The sequence below is a fragment of the Rhinatrema bivittatum genome, chromosome 8, assembly GCF_901001135.1.
Source record: "Rhinatrema bivittatum chromosome 8, aRhiBiv1.1, whole genome shotgun sequence".
Classification (NCBI taxonomy): domain Eukaryota; kingdom Metazoa; phylum Chordata; class Amphibia; order Gymnophiona; family Rhinatrematidae; genus Rhinatrema; species Rhinatrema bivittatum.
Window position 1 is genome coordinate 151390749 of NC_042622.1, and position 12866 is coordinate 151403614.

The following is a 12866-nucleotide window of genomic DNA, read 5'->3' on the forward strand; positions in this document are numbered from 1 at the left end:
AAGAAAACATGTATTTTTTGCAAAGATTACTGCTGAATTGCTATGTCCATAAACAATTTGTTAGATTTCAGAAACCTCTTTCCCATCCAGAAATATTTAGGTATGTAATCTTTCCTTATTGTCAAATGTTTTCATCCTAAGTGGAAAGTGCGGTGGCTACAATTTGCCTCAAAAATGTGGTACAGCAATAAGAGACTGAACCAGTACTTCAACAGCAAGGAAATATTTTTTCTATAGAAGATGGGTGGATGGAAAGGCCTACTGAGGAGTAAGGGAATCAAAAAAATAAAAAACAAAATGCATAGGAAGAAAAGTACAAAGACTAGGAGACTTTCAAAGAAGTTACTAGGTGATACATTTAAAACAGGAGAAAATATTTTTTACTCAGCGCATAATTAAACTCTGTAATTTATTGCCAGAGGATTTGGTGAAGCCTGTAGTGTAGCTGAGTTAAAAAAAAAAAAAAAAAAAAAAAAAAAAAAAAAAAAGTTTGGACACGTTCCTGGAAGAAAGCTCCATAAATTAGGTGGACTTGGAGAAATCCACCTCTTATCCCTGAGATAATCAACGAGGAATCTGTCAAACCTTTCAGGATGCTGCCAGGTACTTGTGACCTTGATTGGCAACTGTTGGAAACCAGGGTACTGGGCTTGATAGACCTTTGGGCTGACTTTCGGGCCGATTCAGTAAAGTCCGCAGGAGAGTGGGCGAACGCCCACTCTTCCGGCGCGCGCACAGGCCACGTGCCTGTGCGCGCGATTCAGTATTTAAATTAGGTCCGACGGTAGAAACGGGCAAAAGGAGGCGCTAGGGACACTAGCGCGTCCCTAGCGCCTCCTTTTGGCCCGGAGCGGCGGCTGTCAGAGGGTTTGACAGCCGACGCTCAATTTTGCTGGCGTCTGTTCTGGAGCCCGCTGACAGCCATGGGCTCGGAAACCGGACGCCGGCAAAATTGAGCATCCGGTTTTCGACCAGACAGCCGCCGGCCGACATCAAAAATTTTTTTTTTCTTTTTTTACCCTTCGGGACCTCCGACTTAATATTGCCATGATATTAAGTCGGAGGGTGCACAGAAAAGCAGTTTTTACTGCTTTTCTGTGCGCTTTCCTGGTGCCCGAAGAAATTAGCGCCTACCTTTGGGTAGGCGCTAATTTCTGAAAGTAAAATGTGCGGCTTGGCACAAAGGATCCTAAGTGGTAGGAAAGAGAATGGTAAACTCTGGGGATAGAATATCTAGTAGTTAGTAAGTAAGGGGTAAAGCCTGGGATCAAGTAGGCTCTGTGGTATTGCACTGAGAAGGGAAAAATGAAGCAGAATCTGAATGAGTCAGGAGGTCTTTATCTGCCATCATGTTCTCATATTCTGTTTCTGTATTTGGTGCTATATCTCAAAGCTGATGAGCCATTAACATGCAGTAGAGGACCCAGGTGACCTTGGTAAATTGGGGTAGAAGGTTTTAAGTCTTTTCCTGAAGACCTTGTCAGATGCTATTGGGTTTAGTGAGGAAGTGAACCAATAACATGTCAAGGTGATGTCTAGCATCATTAGGTATTGAACAGCCTTTGAACTATAGCTCCGCTGTCATTTATTTATTTATTTATTTATTTATTTAGATTTTTTCTATACCGGCATTCGTGAAAATATCACATCAATCCGGTTTACAATAAACAATGGGGTGATAACCGGAACAGAGAACGAGATAATATGTACTAAACATACTATAGATGCAGTTACAATAAAACAAGGAGTCGTACAACTAGGAGCAAGAAGAAGAGAAGATAGTAACTTTAACATAGTATATTAACCCGTAAAATGGTAGAATGTCATGTGGATTGGACAGAATAGATGGGCCTTGTTCTCTTTAATCTGCTTTCATGTTGTATGTGTATAACACTATAATGATTTTTGTTGTAGGTGAAATTGCAATCCGGGTTTTTAGAGCATGCACAGAGCTGGGGATCAGGACGGTGGCAGTCTATTCAGAGCAGGACACTGGACAGATGCATCGGCAGAAAGCAGATGAGGCCTACTTGATCGGCAAGGGGCTCCCTCCTGTCCAAGCCTACTTGCACATTCCTGACATCATCAAAGTAGCCAAGGTAAAAAGGAGGGAGGAGAAGGCAGTGAAACAAAGTACTCACTGGAGTGTCCCAATGCAGGTTTAGTTTTTATCAGATGTATCAAAATTGTAGGGAAACACTAGTATCCAAATGAAAATCACGCTAAAGCTAGTGTTAAACTTTTTAATTATTGTTCAGATTATACTCTCAAATGAATAAAATCTTGAAAATATGCTCTAGAAAAATATTTTAAATTATAATGTTTAGAGAAGTTTTTTTAAATTTTTTAAAAGTTTTTAAATTATTTATTGTGATTTGTTTCTTGAGGAAAGGACCTCAGTACTGGCAAAAAACATACTCAACTGAATTCAAAACCAGTCTGTGCAAACAAGGGTCAAAAACCTCTCTATTTTTATTAATGTCCTTTTAAAATTCCTTAGCCTCTCATCCAATATGTAAAATGTCTTCTTAATATATTAGATATCCACAGAAAACAAATTGTTTTTCTTCATGCATTTAGCAATTTCTATTTTTTTGAAAATCACTATTTTTCTTCATGCATCTGACAATTTATTTTTTGAAAATCTGAACCATTTAGAAACAGTGCCCAAAGAGGCTTCAAGTTTAACTTATCTGAATGACTCTAATGCCTCTTAGTCGAGGTTTCTATATCCTTTTGTTTATCAGGAAACGCCAACGTTGACAACGTTTCGTTTATGCTGCATCAGGGCTCTCCATCTAATGCAAAAAATATATATCAAACGCATTAAACCCTTTTTTTTTTTTTTAAAGACTTCAAAAGGTCTAATATTCACAATTTAGGTTTTCTATTTCAACATCACCATATGTTCTTAACAATTTGGGCTCAGTGAAAATCAACATGGCAGTGCTGTATTTTAACTTATTGACGTTCTATTTTTAGACCAATCAGGTCTTCTGCTTCTTCCCTCATGACTCACTTTAAAAAAAAAAAAAAAAAGTCATCGTGCAGTGATAGCCATCAATTACTCATAATTACCTCATATCCTCAAATGTTTAAATGGACAGTTTCCTCTTTGAGAACTCAATTTAATAAACTATTCCATTCAGTTCTACTGCTGAGACCAGACTGTTCCTCAGATTGTAATTTAAAAATCCAATTTTGTTCTTTCCTATACAATAACCGTTCTACTGAATCAGTCACAAACCATCTCAGGTCTTCAACCCGATGGTTTTCACAACATTTCACCATTTGTTCATCTTGTTATGTGGTATATGTAATTGGGTGCCCTTGCAGTAAAATCTATGTAGGTCAGACGAAGAGGGCATTTAAACAACGGATTGGGGAGCATAAAAGCTGCTTAAGAAATAGAAGAGAAAATGCATCAATGATATCACATTTTGTATAAGAAAAGCATCGGGTTGAAATCTGAGATGGTTTGTGATTTATTCAGTAGAACAGCATAAGAGGAGGAGATCGAGAACGGCTGTTGTATAGGAGAGAACAAAACTGGATTTTTAAATTACAATCTGAGGAACAGTGTGGTCTCAACAGTAGAATTGAATGGAATAGTTTATTAAATTGAGTTCTTTGCCAGTGCTGAGGTCCTTTCCTCTTAAGAAATAAATCACAATAAATAATTAAATATTTAAAATTAAAAACACTTTTTTCTAAACATAATTTAAATTATTTTTCTAGAGCATGTTTTCAAGATTTTATTGATTTGAGAGTAGAATCTGAACAATAATTAAAAAGTTATAGCACTAGTTTTAGCGTGCTTTAGTTTTTATCAGAAACTGGTGAATGGATTTTCATTGAGTGTAAAATTTGCAGATGGCCCCAGGTCACTGTGGATGAATTTTACCCCCTCTTGCATCTGTAAATTTGTAGAGATGTGGATAAATTTAGGGGAATTCAACTGGTTTTTAGGAGTTCCAGAAAGATATGATTTTTGGATATCATGAGGGAGAAACTGACTCCATGTTTTTTGGGTGCTGCTCCTGGATTACCAAGAGTACTTGTTTAAAAATGATAGACCTTGTGCTTCCTTGCAGCCTGAACTGCTGTGTCACTATATTCAAGGGCATGAGAACCCATCAGCATTAGTTTTGTGTCATTTTGATGTATGATTTGATTTGTGGTGACATTTATGGGTGAAATGGATAGGCGACATCACTGGTGACTCCCAGCTGCTGTTGCAGGGTTGGGGGAAAGGGGGCTGGGGTACATATTACGTATAATCAAGAAATGCAATTTAATCCTAGACTGGCAAAAAAAAACATCCATTTTGGAAATCCCATCTGTGGTTGTATAATTGTACCATCAGACCCTGTACATCTTTTTCTAGGTCTAGCAGTTTCCACCTGCTGCTTTTGGGCTTCGAATTCAGTTGAAAATGGGTTTGGGGGTCTGGTGCTATGAACATTTCGTTCATAACTGTGTGGGGAATTTTTATCTATCTTTGTTCCCTCCTAACTCGTCTAGCCTTGTCATTGCAATGACTGGCCTTGAACAGGGGCTCCTTCCAAAACTGCAGTCTTGAGCTCTCAAAATCCAGCCACCAAGTGCCCCTGTTGCATGATGACGAGACTCCTCCCTTTCCCACTTACTCCAGGGGCTGTTAAGACTGCTTCCGTAGCATTCCCAGCCCTGGCTGGAGCAGGAAGCAGAATACCTGACTCGGGAATCAAATCTAGGTCCCTCCGCATGGCCGTGCACAGCATTGTTACTGAGATATCAGGCCAGCTCCCCTTAGGGTTAATTTTCAAAAGGATTTAAGTGCATGAAATCCAGGTTATAGGCGTAAATTGCCTTAATCAACCGGGGCCAGTGCTATGCATGTAACTCTATGTGTATACTTCTACACCCACTTGGAAGAGGTGTTCCGGAGAGGGGTGGAGCTGGGGCGGGGAAAGGATTTATGATCATACTTTCAAATCTACCAAGCAGGTATAATTTTGTGCATATATGTTGGTGCACGATAGCACTAGACCTTGCACCAGCCAGGATAGTATTTTCAATCTACTGAATTAGGCTAAATGATTAAGCAGCGTAAAAAATCGGTGCACTGACAGCGGCATAAATCGCTGTGAGGCTGCACTTTCATTGTACACCGATCTAATACAAGCGGTTACCAGCTTATAGACTGACCGCATTCAACCTTTCAACTCATCAAATCAGTATGTCACTACCTGGAGTTCCCTGAGGAAGGAGTCATACACTCCGAAACACCGCTGTGTTGGAGCATGCACTTCAGGACTGAATGTACTATCCTGTCATTGGTGGAATAAGATAAGTGCAAGCATTAGTAGAATTCTCACCTGTCATACAGCCTTGTTTAGGAGTTTATTCTATCATCTTTGCAACCTATGATTAGACGAGCCCAGTGTTCCACGGGCTTGACAATATAAGCCATATAGTCCACTGTGGCAATATATGATAATTGCTAGATACCACTTCCCATTGAGTTCTTTTTTCTACAGCTGAATCTTTATTATTGTGATTGATTCTTGTTTTCAGCCACCTTTGAGTCACATTTATAGTACCTCTGGAGACCTGCATGTGGAACAGGGAACATTTCAGAAATTGCTCTCTGGAAGTTCTGGATTTCAGCTTTCTACCTAAAACCCTAAATTTGGCTTCCAGAACCTCCCTCCCACATTTCCCGGGCAGATTACATTGAGGAGATATGTCGCCAACTATCAGACCACCATTTCTACACACGCCTCCCACTCCTGTCTTGACCATTAAGATCTCTCAACTTGTCGACACTAGTTTGTCCCCTCATTGTGTCACTCCACATGAAGTGGATTTTCTGGTTCAAAAGCATCCTTTAACCCCTCTTTTCTGTGTCCTCCCAAAAATTCATAAATCCCTAGTTTGATCCCCCTGGATGTCCCATTGATTCAAGGATCTATTTCCTTCTTGAGCCTCTCTCTCCCATCTCCCCAACCCAGCCGCCCCATACCTCCTTCACTTGCATCTCTCTTCCCTGCCCAGCAGCTTCCAACTTCTCCCTTCTTCACCTCTCCCTACCCAGCAACCCCAAACTCCTTTCCCCCACCCCTGACTCTCTCTATCTCCCCATGCCTTCCTGCCCAGCAAACTCTTGAAATCCTATTTTCGCACGCCTTCCTACCCAGTACATTTCCCCCTCCTCCTGCCTCCCAGCTAGCAGAAAAGACTTGTCCAATACAGAGTCTCCCTCCCTCTTTATCCTCAGTAGATGAGGGCAGGAAGCATTGACGATAGGAAGATGAGGAGGCAGCATCAGTGGACCTACAGAGCACCCACCTTTCTCACTTATGCTCCTGCTTTCACATCTTTCCCCATGGGGTGAAGAGAGCATCAGTAACCTCACTGCTAGACCAAGCAGAGGAAGATAAAGTTGGTATCCTGACAAACCCATATGATCAGGAGTTGGTGATAATGCGCTCTGATCTGGAAGAAGGAATAACTTCCCATTGGCCAGGAAGAGGGGGACAGCAAAGTGAAGCAAATGGCTTCCCGCTCTGTGTTCTCCTCAGCCGGCATATACACTTGGTTTTAGGAACACGCAGGCTTGCTATGTTTGTCAGTAGTCTTCTGTACTAAATGTGTGTGTGGGATATCTTTTTTTTTTTTTCTTCTTCTTCTTCAGGGATGTGCTAGTGACCCCAGCTGATCATCATCATCCGTTTATTTATGACATGCTTTCCTAGCATGGGAGTTCAAAGCATATTACAGATATAAGCATATTAAACAATGTAGCACAGTTGATGCAGATTGTTAGGATAGCAGGTTGGTGAAGTGTAGGTATGTGAATACAATACACATATTGCAAATAGTCTTTATGTATAGTGCTACCTAGAAGTTTAAGCTAGTTAGAACAGTAAGGGTGGTACAGCATAGTTAGTTGGGTATGTGTTACAGATAGAGGTGTTTTCTATAGTTTTACAGAGTAGTTTGTTAGTTCTAACAGTGGGGTGGCACAATAGTTAATAGATCACAGTACAGGGTGGGGTACAGTACAGATATATTGGTGTATTATATTTGGTAACTTATGTTCTCATGGTTAACTGTTTCAATGTACCGTTCCATCTTACATGGATTGATGCTTAGTTTCTTGATTGTGAACCAAGCTAGATTGTGGGTTCTATCTGTATTTTCAGTTACTTCCTACCATGTCATATGTTCTACCAATCCAACAGCAAGCTGTTCTGTTGTAATGATGTCTTATGAAAAATAATCCATTTTATACATTCGGATGAAGTTGTTATATATGGCTAAGTCAGGCATGAATCCCAATATGTAGATTGTTCTGTGGTCTTACTGAATGTAGTTTTTGGCAGCATTATATCACTTTGACAAACTGTTTATAATTTTACAGTTTGTTTGCTGTTTACCACCGCTTTAACATGGTATATCATGAAATTCTGCCAGTTTGTTTTTTCTGAAGTTTATATGTTATAAATGGATGGAATTTGGATGGTAATGGAGTGCTGTTGAGTATGGGATTGAAGTGGATGAGTAGCCTAGTGTTTAGAGCAGCAGACTGAGAACCAGGGAAGTCAAGGTTCAAATCCTGCTGATACTCCTTGTGACCTCGTTTACTAAGACATAATTTTCACTTTGTGAATCCTGTGTACTACCACATTGTATGTCCCACGGTATTTTCACTGGTGATAAAACAATAGTGGGAAATTTGCATGATTTGCACGATAGTGGCCATGGGATTAAGGGGCTGACATGCCTTTAAAGGGGCTGATGGAGCCATCACTAACCCCCTCCCCCCCTCCTCCATGACAAATGAAAGGCCCCAGGAGTCTACATAGATCCCTGTCCCACCACACCTGGGGGCAACTGAAATGTTGAAAAAGCAATAAACCCACGGCAGGCCCTGCCCCCAACCCCTTTCCTTTGACATAAAAATCTGACCCCCCCCAGAGGCTGAATTCCTATCCCCACCCTCTGGATCCCCCATGCACTTACATGGGAAGCACTGGTGGAGTAGTAGAGGCTCAGAGCGCCCCCTGGCTCAGGCAATGCAGTCACTATATTTTGAAAATGGAGCCATCTGCCCCTTTCATGTGATGGGGCAAGGGCATGGTCCAGCTGGCCAGTGCCATTTGAGAAATGTCCGCTTCTGACCTGGAGCCTAGAGGGTGCTCCTGGCCTCCACTAATCTACCAGGGCTTCAATTATTAGTGCAGGAAGACCTCTGAAGGTGAGATTTTTATGTCAAACTGGCGGAGGCGTAGACAGGGTCTATGGCACCTGGGGGACAATGCATGTGTTGTTTTTTCCCTTTCTCTCCCCCCCTCCCCCCAACAATCATCTGCTAGCACATCGCCACATGGCGCTAGTGCCTAGCCTTTTCCCTACCACGGCCCTCTCCACACATAATTTCAAATTATGCATTTATAATAAAAGATTTTACAAGAACACTCAAGGTACAGTCTTTTGAAATAAAAATATCACAGTAGCATGTATATTATATTTACATGTACAGCTGTAGTATCAACCAGAAAACCCTGCATAAAAGCAAAAAGACCCTTGTAACATGTATGGTATTAGGACTATTGTCATGCATGTTACGTGTGGGCTTAGTCCTCAGAAAGCCATGAGCAAGCTAAACTAAATCTCCCATTCCAAAACAGCACTAACCGCCAGCACTCAAATAGAACCCTATGAAAAGGAGACAGTGCAAACCTTGCACTAGGCCCTAAAACACCAATATACCTCCTGTCAGGAAAACAGAATAAACCAAACTTCTGTAGATTCCTACATAGAAATAACACATTAACTTAACACATTCTGAACACAACAATGTACTGCAACAATGGAAAATCAGAAACATTGCAATTCCTTATAAAATATCAAACAATAAAATCAAGAAATATAAATAATCAATAGAAGTAAAAACATATTAATAAAAAGAATATTTCAAAACAGCTGACAAAAAAAATCATCCAGTGATTTAAAACTCATATACATTTTCCGAAGATCAATAAAATATTTCAAAACAGCAGATATATTCACCACCCAATACTTAAAACTTTTTAATACTTAAAATACTTTTTAATACTTAATACTTAAAACATTTAAAAAATACTTAACTTAAAACATCCTCATCCCCCTATCCCCCTCTCTCACTCCACCACATCCTTCCCCTCCCACACTCGCAACCTGGGTGTTCTCATTGACAACAATCTCACTTTCAAACCCTTTATAAACTCTATCATAAGAGACTGCTTTTTCAAGCTACAAACTATTAAAAAAACTCAGACCTTTACTACACTTCTCTGATTTTCGCACAGTTCTTCAGTCTATTATTTTTTCTAAAATAGACTACTGTAACTCTCTCCTCCTCGGCCTCCCCTCAACATATACTAAACCGTTACAACTCTTACAAAACGCCGCTGCACGTATTCTTTCATGCTCCAAAAAAAGAGACCACATCACTCCTACTCTCATTGAACTTCACTGGCTTCCTATTCAATCACGCATACTCTACAAAGCACTCTCCCTCATCCATAAAAGCATTACAAATGACAACCTCCAATGGATCAACCCCCCGCTCCTTCCTCGCACAACCACAAGACCTACTCGTCCCGCCCTCCAAGGAACACTCCGCACCCCTTCAATCAAATCCATCAAACTGACTTCTACTATGAACAGAGCCTTTTCCCTTGCTGGTCCCACCTTATGGAATTCCCTACCCCCTGACTTACGCACCGAGACCTCCACTCCTAAATTAAAAAAAAAAACTAAAAACATGGTTGTTCCTTCAGGCCTACCCTCTACTCCCTCCCCCCTCCACGAATAATACCTGACAGCCAGTAAGTTATTTCTTAATCACTAGAAACCCCCTCTCTCCCCCCCCCTGTCATCTATACTCCCCTTATTGTTACCCTTATCTTTCCCACTCCCAACCTCTCTTTACCTTGTATTATAGTTTATGTATTATGTACTATACAGGGTATAATTTATGCCTAACATACCCGTTTTATTGCTCCTCCTTTCACGTTATATATAGTTTGTTTTGCTTCCTTTTTGCTATTGTTCTATGTAAGGGCCTTGCCCAATAGTTCTTAGTTGTATGTACACCGATACGATGTGCAAACGGTTATCGGGATAGAAGAAATTCGAAATAAATAAATAAAGAAGAAAAAAAAATAAAAGGTTAAACCCCTTGCTTGTCCAAACCTGGGATCTTTTGATTTCCAGATGCCCTGAGAATAATGTGGATTAGCAGGGGAACACAGAGGGATTGTTGCTCAGTCTTTCTTCGCGCTCGCTCTCTCATATATACACACATGCTGAATCACAGAACATGCTCTCACACACACACAGACAGAAATGTTCACTTAGACACGCCCTCCCTTTCACACACATACAGACACACATACACACTCACATAAAGAGATGCTCATTTCTTCTCCCCCTCCCCGTGAGAAGCAGAAGTCCGGAGGGCAACCTCCTCTTCTTAAGGCCTAGGGGGCTGATGCAGTTTCCTGCGTCTCCAGGGTTGGGAAGGAAGGAGGAGGGGTGCGCGGAGGATGCACTGTTCTTTGCTCTGGCCTGACTGCATGGCCTCTCCTTCCCGCCTGCACAGACCCATTACTTCCTCTTCTGGGCTTGGCAGGTTGGGAAATAGAGCCCTTGCCCCAGATTGGTGCCACTCTAGGCACCTCCTTTTTTTGACGCCGGGTAGAATGGGCTCTTCCGGCGGCCGTGGGCCCTTTTCTTGCCTGGGTCCCTTCTCTGGTTTCAGGCTCGCTTTCAGGGGGGTCCTTTGCCTCTTTTATTTGCCCCCCCCCAGCTGATAAATATGCATAAGCTCATGCATAATCATGTGGTGGGTGGAGGGTCTTTGCTGCATTGCAGGTCTTTCCCCCCCTCCCCATTATTTTTGGAGGGGTCCTGCCATGTTGCAGGCCTTTTTCCACCTCTCCATTTCTCCAAGGGGAGAACTGCCGCGTCTGTTTGCCAGGCTGTTATGCCAGGATCAGTTTTTTTTTTTCCCCTCTATCTCCGACTGCCGCCCCCCCCCCCCCCCACCTTTCTTCCAAGGGTGGGGGTCTTTCTGACCTCTGGATCTTGCCTTGGCTGTTCCCTGACTCCTGGTTTATGAGCTTAAGTTGCAGTATTGTCTGTCTGTCTGTTATTTTTTATTTTTATTTAAGCAGGCACTTACTTTATCAAGATGTGCCTGTTTGTATCCTTCACAATGTATCAGGGCAAGTTCTCTTGTTTTTTCCTCCGAGACAGTGTTGTTTTAAAGTTCATTTGGGCAAAAGTTCGTTCTCTTGCTGTGATGGCGCTTTAGGGGTCTGTCAGTATTGTCTGCATATTTCTTTGGCTATTATGATTCATATTTGCTGCTTTCAGAGGTAAAGCATGAGATATCTCCTTATAGCGTCTCTCCAGCTCTTATTGTGACTATTAGTCACCGGTGACAGTTTGAGTTTTGTTTAGATATACGTTTGGTTCTGAAAATATACATTTCTTATTGTGTGATTTGTAAATTTAAGTGATTAAGACTTCTCCGATTTGTACATTTTGGATCTCTGTGTCTTTGCTACCTGTCACTGAGGTTTTCCCAATAGGCAGGTTTACTCCTGTGCTAATCTCATAAATATTAATTGAAGATATCCTGAAAACCAGGATCAAATTTGACACTCATAATCAGGTCCCTGTGAGATTCTGCAATGGGCATTTTGATACAAAGATATAGATAACCTTGAGTTTTTTTGTTTGTTTTGACATGTGCTCATTTTGTATCTCCAGTTCAACCAGAACCATGGCTTGGATCTGGCACCATGAGCAAATTCCACCCTATTTTATATTCCCTCCCAAATTATGTTTAGTCCAGTCATTACAAAGACGCTCTTGGACCAGGGGAAATGCATTAGTTCTCCTTTTGGAACCCTGCAATCATGGGCTATGAATCTGGCCACTAGGGGTCACCCTTAACTAATGATCAGTACTGTCTTCTACTCCCCCCCCCCCCCCCCCCCCCGGTGGGGCTGTGAATGCTACTTCCGCAGCACTTTCAGACCCAGCTTGACCCAACCTAGGGATTTAACTAAGGGCCTTCAGCATGGTAGTGCCACAGCTCTTACCATCTGAGCTGTTGGGCCAGGCCAGGGATAGTTAACCTTTTTCTTAAGCTGATATAAGCCAGTGCTTCCTGCCTAGTTACCATCCAGTGTCTTGTTGATAATACATATTATTATTATTTTTTCCAGGATAATGAAGTGGATGCTGTTCACCCGGGCTATGGCTTCCTCTCAGAGCGCTCGGACTTTGCCCAGGCATGTAATGATGCCGGCGTGCGCTTTATTGGACCGACCCCTGAGGTGGTGCGCAAAATGGGTGACAAGGTGGAGGCACGAGCCATTGCCATTGAAGCAGGTTGGTGGGAGTGACTTATCTTTCTAAGGTGCTCTTCACTGGTGGGGACTCACCTAGGCTTGGGGAGCCTCCCCTTTAATCTGCCTTCTTTATGCTTTTTGGGGGAAATAATCAACCATGCCCACATTGGTACAAACTCTGTGGATACTTTTACCTGCGGAATTTGCACCAATAATCAAAGCAAAACTACTTTGGTAGTTTGCATGCAATCAATACCAAGATATGTCTGGATTGACCAGCAGCCCCGGGGAGAGGACTCCAGAAGTCACTGCAAGCGATCCAGACTTCACGCTCCACAGGCCCAGGTGTTATATTTTTCTGCCCTTTTTCTGCCTTTGGAAATGCCCCCAAGGTACCTGCCGCATTGAAAAATGAGTATCCTTTTATCTATACACAGATTGGGCAATAATTGGAGTGCCTTTTCACAG

The 12866-nt window shown here is 41.9% G+C and overlaps 1 protein-coding gene across 5 annotated transcripts in view; it reads left to right on the forward strand.

Annotated features, from left to right (window-relative positions):
- Positions 1 to 12866, forward strand: part of PC (pyruvate carboxylase) — a 582027-nt gene that overhangs the window by 81006 nt on the left and 488155 nt on the right. For all 5 annotated transcript variants that reach the window (XM_029611112.1, XM_029611108.1, XM_029611109.1 and 2 more), the window contains 2 exons: positions 1915 to 2099; positions 12273 to 12438. In XM_029611112.1, coding sequence (XP_029466972.1) covers positions 1915 to 2099; positions 12273 to 12438 — 351 coding nt within the window. The remainder of the gene's footprint in view (positions 1 to 1914; positions 2100 to 12272; positions 12439 to 12866) is intronic.